Consider the following 16820-nt stretch of genomic DNA (forward strand, 5'->3'; position numbering starts at 1 on the left):
TTCTTAAAATCCACATATGAGTGAACTTATGTGGTATTTATTTGTCTTTCTCTGACTGACTTGTTTCCTTTAGCATCGTAATACTCTCTAGCTAGCTCCATCCATACTGTTGCAAATGGCAAGATTTCATTCTTTCTTATGGGTGAGAAATAGTCACATACATGTATATATACCACATCTTTTTTATCCATTCATCTCTTACTGGACACTTGGGCTGCTTCCATAATCTGGCTATTATAAATATTGCTGCATCTTGTTTCATTTTTTCCTTCCCTACTCCCCACGACTCCTTCTGCCTTCCCTCTCAAATGCCTCATATCAGAGAGATCATATGATAATTGTCTTTCTCTGATTGATGTTTCGCTCAGCATAATGGGATACAAATCATAAGAGACTCTTAATCTCACACTGGGTTGCTGGGGGGTGGGGGTGTAGGGATACGGTGGCCGGGTGATGGATATTGGGGAGGGTATGTGCTATGGTGAGTGCTGTGAAATGTGTAAACCTGATGATTCATAGACCTGTACCCCTGGGGCAAATAATACATTATATGTTAATAATAAATATGGGGCACCTGGGTGGCTCAGTGGGTTGAGCCTCTGCCCTCAGCTCAGGTCATGATCTCAAGGTCCTGGGATCAAGCCCCACATCAGGCTCTCTGCTCAGTGAGGAGCCTGCTTCTCCCCCTCTCCCTCTGCCTGCTGCTCTACCTACTTGTGATCTCTCTCTGTGTCAAATAAATAAATAAAATCTTTTGAAATAATAAATAAATAAATAAATAAATAAATAAATCTGCAATGAACATAAGAGTGCACATATCTTTTTGAAGTAGTGTTTTTTTTATTCTTTGGGTAAATACTCAGTAGTGAAATTATTGAATCATATATTAACCCTATTTCTACTTTTTTGGTAGCCACAGTGGCTGCCCCAGCTTACATTCCCACCAATAGTTATTTTCTTCACATCCTCACCAACACTTGTTGTTTCTTGTATTGTTAATTTTAGCCATTCTGACAGGTATCAGGTGATAGCTCATTGTGGTTTCGATTTGCGTTTCCCTGATGATGAATGATATTGAGCATTTTTTCGTGTGTCTGTTGGCCATCTGGATGTCTTCTTTAATACCAACCATGTTTTTAAAAATCTCATCATCCTTCAGTTTTGTCATTTGCTTCTTTGTGAACAGTAAAATCCTCACTGGTTTTTCTATTCTGAAACTATGACCTTCTGCCAAGGGACACACTTGGTTTCTCAGCTTCTAGCTATTTTCAGACACAGTTATCATCATCAGTTATGACTATGCTGCCGACTTCACTGACTCTCATACACTGTTTTTGGTTTGTTTATAGCTCCTTCTTTTTTTTTTTTTTTAAAGCTTTTATTTATTTATTTGACAGAGAGAGATCACAAGTAGGCAGAGAGGCAGGCAGAGAGAGAGAGGGGGAAGCAGGCTCCCTGCTGAGCAGAGAGCCTGATGCAGGGCTTCATCCCAGGACCCTGGGATCATGACCTGAGCTGAAGGCAGAGGCTTTAACCCACTGTTTATAGCTTAGGCACCCAGGCACCCCTGTTTATAGCTCCTTCTGTCTAGTCCTTATTTCCACCCAGGCACCCCTGTTTATAGCTCCTTCTGTCTAGTCCTTGTTTCCTGAAAACTAAAACTTCGTAAGGTTTATTTTTCTTAGAATCATTTTTTAAGTTCTTATTTAAGTTTCAGTTTGTTAACATACAGGGTAATGTTAGTTTTGTTTGTAAAATATAGTGATTCCACACTTCCATACAACATTGAATCTTTTGACTTTGCTTCACAGTCTTCTTTGTTTTGTCTCAAAATCTACCAAATGAAAAAAAAAATATATATATATATATACCAAATGGCCTGTGAGAAACTTGATTGAGGACTGTCAAATCTCCAGTATTGTCATGCTAATCCACGTAACCACTACACGTTTTATCAGTTTCTTTCCCCAGACATAGGTTCTCTGACTTTGCCAAGATCTTATCCACAAAAAACACAGAAACAACAACAGTACCAGATTGCTGACAGAACTCTGCTCTGGAATTTGGGCTTATTTAGTTATCATTCCATAGATCTTTGATGCCTAAAAAACTGCATTTTCAAAAACCTATTTAAAAAATCCTTCTTCTTTTCTCATTTTGACTTTTCTTTACCAACTATAGTTTATCTGGAAGCGAAAATGTTATCTATTGAGCCTTTGCTTTATATTACTGATATTCTCCTTTATCCCATGAGGACTTCTTAAAAAGCTTATTTTAAATTTTTATTAAATTTGTGCTCTTTATTTATTCTATTTATTTATTCTATCACATAAAATAGAAATTAATTTTCTGCACTACTGTTAGAAGAGTTGTACTGCTTAGGTATCTAATAATTTTTGTCTATGGCTCAAGTCATCTGGTGGTTTCAGCAACTCTGTGAATGTATACAGGTTTGGGTTCTCTGCTCTATTACATCTTCTGGCAGTTTGGATGAGTTAAAGGATGGAGAGTACCTTGAGGAAGTCCATTTTTCTTATAATTTTTAAAGTTCTGTGATTCCTTGTTTCTTTCTTTCACCTCCTGGGTGGCCTCAGACTATTTTCCCTTCCAGCTCTGGGATCCAGCCACCCTGATCTTCATTCCAACACAAGGCCTTCCTACCTGCTGTTTGTTTTTCTCTCTGACATACTTCTTTCCTTCTGGATTCCTTCCCTCATTTGCTAATAAATTTTTCATTTCTCAGATCTGTCCGTATAGATAGAAGCATAGTAATATCAGAAAGGTCTTCACTAAATTTTTAGTCTAGATCCAGTTCTTTGTTAAAATCTGATAATCCCTTTCTAAGAACTTATTTGAATTGTAGTTTTATCAATGTGGTTATTTTATTAATGTTTCTCTTCTCCTCTAATTTGTAAGCTCCATGAAAGCAGACGTAATTCGTTGATTTGTACAAGTAGGTATCTCCAGCACTTAAAATTCAGTGCCGGACCAATGGCAGGAAAAATATCCTTGTTTTTGAATGAAGTTTTTGAATGAATAAATTCTGTCCATTTATTTCACTCCAGTGGAGACTACCTATTTCCACACTCTGTAACTTGTGTGGCTAACAAAGTTAGCATTTTCTGGCTCTCTATCACTGCTTTTATTATTTTTTTCTATAACCACTTTTAAGTCATTATTTTCTATCTTACCAAAACTGTAATTTTCCTTGGTATTCATTTTTTCAGGCAATTTTATCTTCTTACCCTGACCATCTATTCCTCTAAAATATGACTGTAAGGAGTCAAAGGAAGACTGGCATGTTATATAAACCTACACAGGAATATAACACTGAAGTGACAATATTTATTTTGAAAGTACTGGAAGATTTGAGTGTCATAAAAATATGATTTACTGAATAACTCTGTCCCAAAATGTTCCTTCACATTCCTTATTTTCTTCTTATTATTCCATGTTACAAATATATTGTTAATTGTATTTATCCTGTTATATTGTTATAGAATACAGACAGGAACACAGATCCTGGCCAAAAAAAAAAAAACAAGTGGCACTCGAGACCTTAAAGGGTGGGAGGTTAATTTTAAGCCAGCAGGCCCAGAGGAGAGTAATCTCTCAAGGTCTGAGCCCTGAGCACAAACAAAGGGGGTAGTTTATACACTTTTACTTCCATATCTGTGCCACTCTTGTGGCTTCAGCCAGTGGGGCTAGGGGAAAACCTGGAATGGCCCTGGGGCCAGGACTGGGATTCCCCTGCTGGATTGGTCAACCACCTCAGAACATAGATTTTTCTTATCAACGTATTATGAATTAAAGGTGAGTAATAATAGGTGGGCTTCAATATTTAATGATATCTAATTTCAGCTAAGTAAGTATTTTTCATGGTTGAAGTCATCACACTGGGGAATTTCAGGTGTTTCTTTTCCATTTTTTTTTTCTTTCTGGTATATTTTATTTAATCCTAATATATTATCTTCTTGCAGATACAATAACCATTATTCTGGCAATCTTCAGCAATCACCTGGCCAAATTTTATATGTACACATTTATTGTTAGCATTCTCAAGTCCTTGAATTTTAAGCCTAGAAGAGAAAATACCTTCCATTAATTCTTACATTTGCTTTACATTTCAACTGTATTTTTTTTAGATCCATAATGTTCCAATATACTTATAAAGAAACAGAAATGTCGAGGTGCCTGGGTGGCTCAGTGGGTTAAGCCTCTGCCTTCAGTTCAGGTCACGGTTTCAGGGTCCTGAGATTGAGCCCAGAATCTGAATCTAGGCTCTCTGCTCAGCAGGGAGCCTGCTTCCCCTCTCTCTCTGCCTGCCTCTGCCTACTTGTGATCTCTCTCTCTGTCAAATAAATAAATAAAATCTTTAAAAAAAAGAAAGAAGCAGAATGTTGCTTTCCGGTTCTCTAACAATGCAAATAAGGAATATATTAAGTATCATCAAAATTTAATATTAAATCTGGAATTGGGATGGTAACACTGCCTTTAATTCTGGCAATCATCTCTGCGACCTCAGGCAATTTCACAGAGGTTTACCATGGTTCTTTTGTACATTAGCATTCTGATAAATACTTTCTGTTGCACATACAACACAACATTAATCATCAATAAAAGTTCATTCTTTCCTGGAAAAATTTAGTTTGTTTCTTCCAGAGTAAAGACCAGAATCCTCATTGTTAGCAAGTATTAGCAACAATTTCAGAAGATCAAGTATATGAATACATCAGTGAGAATCAGAGCGATTCAAAATATGTGCTGTAATTCCTGAAGAGGAGCATACATTTACTATAGTAAGTGCAGCAAACAGGATGTTTGAATAACAAGACCACGACCACCCAAGTGGCAGAACCAAGATGTAAATCCAGGCAGTTTAGCTTCAGAGTCTGTGCTATAAATTACTTACTATATTAAACTCTGGAAGTTAAAACTGGGAAACCAGGGTATTACAATTTTGGTATTTCCCCAAATCTTGCTAACCTGGCTTTAACACACAAAAGTGGTCTAGCTGATCATATTAGGAATCACATAGGGACTCGTGTAGAGATGTGTTTACAGGAAATGAAATGAAATACCAACAAATAGGGATCCAGGCTGGAGACAGAAAGCATCAATTACTGAAGCATGAAACATAAAAAAGGAAACATGGTGATGAAGAGTAATGATAAATACAGTGAATCAGATACTTAATCGGAAAATACAGGATGGGAAGTTTCATCAGTTTTTGTTTTTGTTTTTTAAGATTTTATTTATTTATTTGACAGAGAGACACAGCAAGAGAAGGAACACAAGCAGGGGGAGTGGGAGAGGGAGAAGTAGGCTTCCTGCTGACCAGAGAGCCTGATGTGGGGCTCGATTCCAGGACCCTGGGATCATGACCTGAACCAAAGGCAGATGTCTAATGACTGAGACACCCAGGCTCCCCCCTCCGTTTTTGTTTTTTTTTTTTTAAGATTTTTATCACCAGTTTCATAGTTTGATGGCTACGAACTTTTTTTGTAATATATTTGACTATGTATTATATATACAGGTGTTTGAAATAAATATTTCAATTAGAATGGTAGATTGGAAAGACATGATCTTGAAAAATACAATCCATCAAAGCAACATATTACAATTTTTCTGATTTTCAAAATTAATTCTTTCTGCTGCATAATTATCACTAAGTTTCATAAATGTGGGGTTTGGTTTTTTTTTAGTTTTTTCAAAAATGTGTTCATGATACAATAGAGTACAGCATGGAGTGGATGTATGGACACCTGATATTCAATGTGTTGATTCAGAATCATTGTATTGTTTCAAACCTTCAGCCACTATTGCATCCATAATCTGATAATAAAATTGCTAACTGTATATAGAATTGTAGACAGTTGTTACCACTTTTTCAGGAGAGTTTTATAAGAATGTTTGGCTTTTTCAAACATATCAGTAGGAGAATTTTATTGTTTTGAATATTTGAATATTTGAATCACTTATTTTAGCTAATGTTGTCACTAGTGATGTGAAGTTTCTTCTCTCCACCACTCCATTCAATTGTTGATGGTTTGATTTCACATTGGATGAAGCTTCCATGCCATGATCAAAATATTTGTGATATTCAGTGTATTAAAATTTTATTGAACTCTTCTTTAGAATGTAATTTTATACCTCCCACTTCTAGATAACCTAATAAAATCCTCTGAGTTAAAGCCTAGAAATCTTTTTTAGATAGTATATGGACTGAATAGTGTGTCCCTAAAATTCATGCCTACCCAGAACTCAGAATGTGACATTATTTGGAAATAGGTTCTTTATAGGTATAATTGAGTTAAAAATTACAATGAAATTATATTGGATTGGGCCCTAAATCCAATGACAGTATCATTATGAGAGAGAAATGGGAACACAGAAATGCAACGAAGGTAGCAATGTGAAACTGAAGGTATACATTTGAATTAGTTCAAGAACTGCCATCACTGTGGCCTCAGGGATTTAAGGATATCTTCCATTTTCACTGAGATTTACAATATTTTCTTTATACATTAGCATTTTGGTAAACAAGTTCTACAGTATATACAATACTACAAATTTGTTGTTAATCATCTATAATAAATAATTTTCTCCCTGGAAAAGTTTAGCTAGCTCCTTCAGGAGAATGAAGCTTCTAGAAAAAACCAACTCCACCAATACCCTGATTTCAGACATCTGACAACCTAACCTGTGAGGGAATAAATTTCTGTTCTTTTGAGCAACTCAGTTTGTGATAATTTGTTACGATGGCAAAGAAGTAGAAAGCAAGTAGCAAACAAGTAGAAAATACATTTGGTGGGTCCCAGAGAGGTGGGAAGTACACTGTAAGAAAATTCATTATGTACATGTATTAGAGTCAAACAAACCACATGAAAGTTAAAGTGACAAATCTAATATAATCTTGTACAAGTTTGTTTATTTAATAACCATTTAACAAAATGCAAAAGTATAATACCTTAGTCATGAACTAATAAACAATTGAAATAAGTTATGAAAGTAAAATTGTTTAGTACTCCCTTCTGTCTCCCTTTTTGACTCCCTTCTGTCCATCTGTCCCGTCTTTTCCTGGTTGATTTATTACAGATAGCTATTACAAAATCTAACATCTGTCCACATCCACACTGAATATTTAGATTTCAAAGAAAAAAACATTATTCTGGACTGAAATTTTAAAACAGCAAGAAACTTACTTGTACAGGGTAACATCTGTGCCATCTAGCCAGACCCATTTTAGTTGCTCATTGTTGTAGTATAAACTGATCCAAAACTTTGCTTGAAATAGACCACATTGCATCTTTGACAATTTTATTACAAAATTCTGCGGAGTGAGGAAAATAAATTAAAAAGCAGAACATTCCCTGAGTAAGAATATAATGGTTCAAAAATGTTTCATTTATAGACTTCCCTGTGGATTTTTTGCTCTAATGTATCAAAGGAATTTGGAGGAATTAACCCTAGATTTTTTATCCATAGACAAAGGGATGCAGTAGTTAATGACTCATTTGTTCACCAAGCAATTTTTTTTTCAGTAAACATTATGTTCTAGGCATTTTCTTAAGCTATGGACTGCAAAAGTGAGCAAAAGTCATATATATGTAGTCATTTGAATTAGATACTTGAAAGTAAAACCTTCATTGAGTCTATGTAATAAACAGTGATCCGTACAACACGAATGAAAATACAAGATCAAAGAAGGAAAATTAGCAGGTGATTTTAACAGGCCTTGATGAACCAAGGCTTTTTCCGAGGGGATTACCTAATAAGTTAAAATCTTAAATATGTGATGCATTAATCAAGAGAAGACAGTTTGGGTGGGAGGTGAAGGAGATGAAACATGTCACAGACAGATGGGACAAGGACATGAAAGAGAACAGCGGACCATGATGAATTTAAAGAGCTTCTATATAGATGGAGACCACTGTGTGCTTCCCTTAGAACAGTGTGGTAGAGAATCTATCAGCAAAGAAGAACAGGGAAATAGGGTTCAGACTGCAAATGGCAGTCTGTTATTTGTACTTTATCTTAAGTACTGAGGAAAGCCACTCAAGTATTATTGAAATATACTTTCAGCAGTATAGTCTCTGCTACAATATAGAAAGTGTTTCTCTATTTCTGACTCTCTCTGACTCTCTGACTCTGACTCTAATATAGACTACAATATAGAAAGTGTTTCAGCAGAATAGGAAACTTGAATGATTGATTGCTATCATTCTTAAAACTTTCAGATACTGGAATTTATGAAACAAAATACTGTAATTACCATCTCTTCTTCCATATTCAATTTAAGAAAGCTTGACTCTAAACCAATGCAATAATGGTTACATTTTTCCCAAGGATGTATGTCCCTTGAAAAATAGTAACAGTTTTCTCCATGTTGATGCCAGTTGTTTGAACAGGTAGGATAACTCTGAACTATTAAAAAAATATAATAAAACAGAATGCCTTCCATCAGTGCAAGTCACATACAATAAGTTCATACAATAAATCTACCCTCTACAAACAAAAATATTATTTGAGTTTTTCATTATAAACTTTATGCACTTAAATTTAGTATTACATTTATGCTAAAGTAATAATTCACCTCATTGAAAACATTTTAGTCTTCAAGATTCATAAGATGCATATTAAGGAATATTTATCTATTTTTTTTAAACTTTTTTACTATGTTCAGTTAGCCCACATATAGTACATCATTGGTTTTTCATGTAGTGTTCAATGATTCTTTAGTTGCATATAACACCCAGAAATATCTTTTTCAAATCACAAAATTTGAAGTATATCAAAACATACCTAATGCATATCTCTTAAAAATATCAACACAATGTTCTTTGTGTTCAAGATGAAAAATATGTAATACAGTTTTTTTCAGTTGTATAGTTTTTTTTTAATTTAATTTTTTTCAGTGTTCCAAAATTCATTGTTATGTTTTAAAAGGCTGGAAGTTTCAAAAATTAGACAATGAGGAAATGTATAAATAAATCACAAATAGATATCTCCCCAATAAAAAATCAATGATGCATTATCAAAATACAGAGTATTTTGTTCAACCTTAGGTCACCATTTGATAGTGCCCTCATTTTGAGTGTGTAAATTATATATATATATATATAGAGAGAGAGAGAGAGAGAATATCTATATATTCTATATATATATAACATCAAAAATACTTTTTGATATACAAGTAGATTTGATTCATACTTTGAAATGTTTTATTTGCTTCCTTGTTAGAGGAGAGATTTCCTGGATATCCTTCCCCTTGACATGATTTCTGATGCACTGAAGAAAAATCAATCAGAAAGGTCAGTTTAAAAAAAAAAAAAAAAGAAAAAGAAAAAGAAAAGTCAGTTTTAAACTAAAAAATAACAATAACTGGACATTCCTATGTGCAAGACACTGTACTAAATTTGGATATAAAAATCATTAATGAAACATAACTTGCTTCAAGGAACTCAAGTATAATAGAGTCATAAACATAAAATCAACTGACAATAGAAGTTTGACAAGTTCATATAGCAGTTGATCACAAAAGAGGAAAATTTGTGAGCAAAGGAAAGTGTGAGCAAGTTTTTCATAGAGAAAGTTTTTTGAAAAAGATTTTTTGGGCAAAAGAAATACAAGAACAAATAATAAGGCATTTCACAGAGTTCGTGATATGCTTAAAAATGGACAATTTGATATGTCTCTAAAATGTAATCTTCAGTTCTGTGTCCAAATATTATTCATGGTCAAGAAACTGAATTGACGAAAGAATACATTATTTTCAACAGATTTCATTATGTGAGTAATGGAAAAGCAGATTTCTGTTTTATATAGTGACTTACACATTGTGGCTAAGATTCCAACAGACCAAGTAAGCATCAGGCAAATGATCCACGGAATCACTGCAATGAATTTCCATGGAGATGAAGTACAAAGATCTGTAGAAAGAGATGAATAAAATGTGTGAGTAATAGCTGTTTATTCAGAGTCCTGCTTCTATTTTTGGTGTAGTAAACTGTGCAACAAAATGGCTCACCATACTAAAAGTGGTAGAAAGGAGGGTAATCTGTAAAATCATAATTCATTTTCAATGAATGAGATCACTGAATTAAAAAAGCAGTCAGATGAGCTGAATTCTAAAGAGGGAATAAGCCCTGTTTCTGTGGAAATACAGAAAGCACTATTTAGCTTTTGAGAAAATGTAGGAGGAAAAGTGGCAGCCATAAAGTCATGAAAGAATTTTAACAAATATCACGAGGCTTTAGAATTGCTTGCAGCTCTAGGCCAATCGGAGTTCACATCTGGTTGCCAGTGATTCTCCATCGTCTTTTACTGGGTGTTTGTGGAGAGATGAGGAAAGTTCAGAAGACCTGAGAGACTCCCTTTTCTGTGGCACTGTCTACAAGGTGTGCCAAAGTTTGTGGGTTTAGTGGATAAACCTAGAGATCATCCCTGCTCTTGGCTCTGAGTAAAAGGTGATAAATGCCTGCTTCTGAGGGAAAAACATAAAACCCATCTGGTGCCCAGAATGTCCTGACTCCAGGACCTTGAAAAAGACAAGCCACCACTGGGGAAGGAGAAATAAAATGCTGCATCACTTCCCACTGCATCTTCCATTCTAGGAAAAGTTCTTTTGCTAGTGGAGGAAAAAGTGGAAGGCCAGCCTGCTGTGTACCCTACACTGAAAATGGACAAAAGCCACCTGCTTCCAGAAAAGGAACAAAAAAATAAAAAAACAAACAAACAAACAAAAAAACAACTTATGCTCAGTATACTAAAATGGTACAAAGTGAACTTCAGCATTTCAAACGGGTAAGAGATTGGGAACTGCCTCACACACAAGATCCACGAATACAGACCAGATGCCACAGAGGAAGGGAGAGAAAATCCACCTGCCTGAGCAATAGACTCTACATTAAGTGGAACACATTTCTAAACAATAAAGCATTGAAAACTAGGTCTGGAGATAAATCAGTTGTAATTTCTAGACAGGGAATTTCCAAAGAACGGTGACTGACAGGTTAAAGTATCTTATGGGGGAATGAAACTGTCATAAACATATGGGTCACATCAGTAAAGATAACAAAATTTATAAGAAGTGTAAAATGGAAATTCTATCACTTGTTGGCAGGATCGAGGCAGCAGGTAAAACGTCCTGACTGTCACTATGATTATACTGATGATTTTACCTTTTGGATCTTCTTGACCTGTGTTCCAAAATGTGACACTACATATATCTTTCTTCTTATATTCCCTGAACTTGAATTTCTTGAATTTGCATTCTTGTCTCCAATATTATCAAAATCCACTTGTCAGAGTAGAATCAGTGAATGACAGTGCATTTGGGGCCAGCCTGCATTCATCTGACTGAATTCCATGTTTCACTTCAAACCTCATATTTGTGCAAACTTTTATGTGGTCATGATGGAGAGCCTATTTATAAATATGTGACTATCCCTTCCCTTTGCCTCCCCAACCTCTACACCAAGTGAATATTGTCTTTACTCAGGTTATTTTTATCCCTCTTTTCCAATATCTAGAGAAAATGTTTACCCAGTGATTTTATTTTTTAAAAAGTGAGTGGATATTCTTAAAAAACTGAAATAAAGGGGTGCCTGGGTTAAAACCTCTGCCTCTGGCTCAGGTCATGATCCCAGGGTCTTGGGATCAAGCCCCATATCAGGCTTTCTGTTCAGCGGGGAGCCTGCTTCCTTCTCTCTCTCTGCCTGCTTCTCTGCCTACTTGTGATCTCCATCTGTCAAATAAATAAATAAAATCTTTTTAAAAAAACTGAAATAAAGCAAATAAATAAAAAATTAATTTACATAATAAAGAGTTCAATTGACCTATATGAGTAGAGATAGAAATATCAAAGTCTTAGGAAAGTGATGTTATTCAATTTAGGAAGATATGCAGAAGGAGTTTTTAGAGAACATTTATCCTGTAAGAGAAGTGGGCAAAAAGGCAAAGAAATCAACTGTGAGAAAGATTGCTATAGGTTATAAATAAAACCCCCTCTAAAGCACATTAAAATTAAAATTCTTCTGAAAATTCTTTTGTTTGTTTGGTTTTACTATTTCAGATGTGTTTCTAAGCAAAACTGGGCCCTGGACATTTCACTCACAAGGTGGGCATCAGCAGAATTTATTTGGTTACACTTGGAATATCCTTCCATTATCCACCTTCAACCTAGATTTTTAAATCCTTATCCCGGGTCTGATTAGGCATGCCATCTTACTAAGATTGCACAACACTTGGACTAATGGTGGAAAGAAATGTTTCAGAAGGATGGATTAAGCTTAAGGCATTAAGATATTTGTAATATGTCAATAACATCAAGCAAAAATCAGAAAACTGATCAGAAGTAGGGATTATAATTTTTCAGAGGAGTCTCAGGTCAGAGACGGATGTTTCAGGTGGAGAATCAGATGTCTTGTGACATTACATGAATGCACTAAATTGAGATAGAACTGAGTTCTCCCTATGAAATTGATAATAACTAAAATATCAAATTCACTCAGTCTCCATAAGCACTCCTTAAGGAGTCATTTGGGAAATCAATCATTGTTCTATGTTGAAACCCTTTTAAAAATCAGTAAAGAAGGGTGCCTGGGTAGCTCAGTCCATTGGTCCTTTGACTCTTGATTTAAGCTCAGGTCATGATCTCAGGGTCTGTGCTCAGTGTGGAGTCTACTTGAGACTCTCTCTCTCTCTCTCTCTCCCTCTTTCCCTCTGCTTCTCCCCCCAACACTCTGTCTCTCTGTCAAAGTAAATAAAATCATTTTTTAAAAATCAGTAAAGAATTAAAATATATAAACTTTAAAAAAGAATGAAAAGGATAGTGGAGAAGAGATGAAAAAATGGTTTTGAAAGTTATAAAGTGGATGGATGGCTGGTCATGAATTAGTCAATCCAGAATAACACTGAGGTTAAGTATATAGGCAATAGTGTACAGGTCACTTACTAGACCCACGATCTGGGCAATTTACTTAATTTTTCTTTGTCATTATTTCCTCCTCTGTAAAATAGTGATAGTAATACTTAGGCCATAGGATTATTGAAGGAGTTGAACACATTATAATATTTTAAATCCTTAGAAGAGTTCCTGGTTATAGTCATGAACAATAAGCATCAACAATTATTAATAACAGACTGGGAAAATATGAAACCTAGGTGTCCAACAGGACCCAGACCTTGGGTAGCTTAGAGTAGACTAGTTTTTTTTCTGAGTGAACTAGGAAACCATGGGGGGCATTTGAGCCAAGGAAAGACAATCTGATTCATGTTTCAACAGGAAGCTCTTTGCTACTCACAGATGGGATGAGGAAGACAATGTGAGCGTGGAAAGATTTTAAGGACAGAATGAAGACCAGTCTACCAGAACAATAGAAAACAGAAAACGGCAGCTTGGAGCAAGGTAATGAACATGGTGAAATTTTGAAATTGTAAAGAAAAGGCCGGCAGGATGTATCGATGAAGCTTGTGAGAAAAAAAAGATGAATCAAGGAAGCATTTCAAGTTTTTTGTTGTGAATAACTGAAAGAGTGAAGTTGTAACTAACAAAAGTGGGGAAAAATACAAGAGAGCATTTAGGGGGACAACATCAGGAGTTCAGTTTGGAATATACGTTTGAGATTTCTATTAAGTTTCAAGAGGTGATTCGGACTGGGATACTGTGTTGTCAGCCTGAAATTCAGAGGATAAATCCAAGATGGTTATAAATTTTGAGTCATTAGCATGTAGATAATATTTAAAGCAAAAAAAAAAAAAAGGATGAATCGCTATGTAAATGTAAATCGAGTACACCTGAAATTCTCTCCCTCCCTCTCCTTCTGCCCCTCCTCACACTCATGCTCTCTCCCCCCCCCTCAATAATTCCTAATTTCACAATGTGAAGTGTTTATAATTGCATGTGTCAAGGAAGGTATTTTAAGAAACTTAGTTAAGGGACGCCTGGGTGGCTCAGTTGGTTGGACGACTGCCTTCGGCTCAGGTCATGATCCTGGAGTCCCGGGATCGAGTCCCGCATCGGGCTCCCAGCTCCACGGGGAGTCTGCTTCTCTCTCTGACTTTCTCCTAGCTCATGCTCTCTCTCACTGTCTCTCTCTCAAATAAATAAATAAAATCTTTAAAAAAAAAAAAAACTTGAAAAAAAAAAAAAAGAAACTTAGTTAAAATTAGGAGGGCAGAAAAACATAAGGCACCTTCTTAGAAAAGTTAGTTGAAAGCAATCTGGAAGGAGAAAAATCTTTGGACTTTGTAGGTAGGGACTGAATTCCAACAACTGCAGACTCTAATGTCCCACATACGCCATTTAACTAACCATCATGACTCTTTGCTTATGGTGGAACATTGGGTATGAAAATGAAACTTAGCTCATGGAGTTCTTTTGTTACTGATTTATATATGTGAAAACACTTTATAAACAGTGAAAAACTAAAATGTATTGTTAAGTTAAAAAAACAAAAGGCAATATAATGACTCTAATTCATTCTGTTTTGACATATAGAAAAACAAAAGTGATAGTGAAGTAATTTCTTTTGCACATACTTACACAGTTATGCAAATAATAATTTCATTAATAAAGTTTCCCATACAAATCTAATGGTAACTACATATGTTGGTCAGAATAAAAAATAAAAGAAAGAAAAGAATTTCTAAATACATTATAGGAAGAGTGTATAAGATGCAAAAGTTTTTTAACTATTTTTTAAATGTTAACAACATATTAAGGAAAATTTGAAGATATTTCCTCACATATCACATGGTAAATGTGTATATCACAAATATTATTGTAATAATTAACCCTCTAAAAAGTTGGAAAATAATCAATTCAGCCCTAGTTTAAAAGAGGAGATCTTAGCCAAAGTTAAGAATATCCCCTTATTATAAAACATATTATAACTAGTAAAATAATATGTAGTGCATTTCTGATCATTCCACATATTGATTTAAAATATTTGAAGAATGCAAATTAGCAACAGTGAAAATGCCAAGTAAAACAAATTTCAAGTGATAGGAAAATAATCAAACTCCACATCATCATACATACTAGAAGAATGATCACTTTGTAGTGTGCATGTCAAGATAGAAGCAAGATAGTTGAAAAAGACACTGCACTATGCTACAAAGAAAACAGGGAAAAAACTCCCCAAATCACATCAACTGTATTAGAATAATGAAATTATCTGTACGTTTTCTCACTTCTCAATTTCCTAAATCTTCTATTATATAGTATTGATATTTTAAAATGACAGTAAATGGTAAATGACAGAATTTGATCTTCAAATATGTCGGCCATCCAAACATCAATTTAATGTTTACAAGGTAGTTAAAATTATTGAACCTCATAGGAAAAGAAGTCTAATCTGTCCTCAAAATTGTTGATTTTCCTTGTTTAGTAAAAGATAAACATTTAAAGTATATATATGTGTGCATGTATATACATGTGAGCATGATAATGCATAATTGGTATATTTTAATCCAATTTAAAATAAGAAAATGCAGAAAGCACACATACCTTGGTGCTTACAATGTAAAGAACTTTTTCTTTCAGAAGTTGCAAGCCTTTGTCTTCTCTGTGGCTGAGATGAAGGTTGAAGTTGCAAATCAGAATATGTTACAGTTAATTCACTCATCACTGAAAAGCAGAGATACACAACAAAAACGAACAAGAAAATGTATTTTCAATTCATGTAAATTGTGAAATCAGTAGGTAAAATTAGTTTCAAATAAAATAGCGCTGGGGATGAACTCAAATCACTAGCTATTAGAACAAGACTAAAAAAACATGAAAATGGTTTAAGAATGGAAAAAATATGAATTCTTTAAAAAATTAGTTCATGGGTTGGTATGGTATGTCACTTTCAGTCTCTTTGCTGTTATCCATCCATAATTAAAATTCCACAAATATCATTCACGGATAAGTAAAAGTGCAAAATATGACACTGTGGCTTTATTGAAGTCGGGAGGATGAAGTTCATCTTTACAAGCTGGTGTCAGATTCTTCCAACAACCTCACCTGCTCCTGTCCCTTTCCATCCCATCCTTCACATCACCAGTCCCCAGCTTCCCATAATCCCACAGATACACTTACTCTTTTCCAACTGAACAAATGCACTTCTCCAACCTGCATGTTTTACTCAAATTCGTCCTTCTCTGGTACATTTTCCGCCTATATTTGCTTATTATAATTTGAGTTTATGCAATCTGTAAATCAGATGCCACCACCTTTTTATTTTTTACTGCGAATTCCCATCAGCTAGTTTTATTTTTTTAATATATTTTTTAAAGATTTTATTTATTTATTTGACAGAGAGATCACAAGTAGGCAGAGAGGCAGACAGAGAGAGAGGGAGAAGTAGGCTCCTTCCCGAGCAGAGAGCCTGATGCGTGGCTCAATCCCAGGACCCTGAAATCATGACCTGAGCCAAAGGCGGAGGCTCAACCCACTGAGCCACCCAGGCGCCCCAAGATGCCACCACCTTTAATAAAAACCCCAAATCCTTCAATAGCAATCTCTTCTTCTAGCTTTTCTCATTACTCTTTGTCACATTCTACCAATTATTTCCCCTTCTCTCACTTTCATTGATATCTAGCCCCTGTATTATGAACTCCTTGATATGTCTTACTAATGTTTGATATTGCCTAATCATTTTATTTCTTTATGCAGTAATAAAAACAGTTAAATTTATCTTCAAAGATAATGTTCTATACACTCATTTGGGAAGACTTTGAAAAACATTTTTTCTTGATTAAAACATTTTAGAAAATTAGAAGAGAATCAATATGAGGATTCTTTTCTCTCTCTCTTTCTCTTACCAGAA

At 34.9% G+C, this 16820-nt stretch overlaps 1 protein-coding gene across 1 annotated transcript; it reads right to left on the reverse strand.

Moving 5' to 3' along the window:
• Positions 1-3579: 3579 nt before the first annotated feature.
• LOC125107465 (natural killer cells antigen CD94-like) lies at positions 3580-16547 on the reverse strand. Its single transcript, XM_047742581.1, has 8 exons — positions 16479-16547; positions 16091-16224; positions 15515-15634; positions 9837-9932; positions 9214-9291; positions 8276-8427; positions 7206-7333; positions 3580-4079 (listed from the first exon to the last, which is right to left on the reverse strand). Coding segments are annotated over exons 2-8 (696 nt in total). The 5' UTR covers positions 16092-16224; positions 16479-16547; the 3' UTR covers positions 3580-3958.
• Positions 16548-16820: the final 273 nt, after the last annotated feature.

The sequence above is a fragment of the Lutra lutra genome, chromosome 8, assembly GCF_902655055.1.
Source record: "Lutra lutra chromosome 8, mLutLut1.2, whole genome shotgun sequence".
Lineage (NCBI taxonomy): Eukaryota > Metazoa > Chordata > Mammalia > Carnivora > Mustelidae > Lutra > Lutra lutra.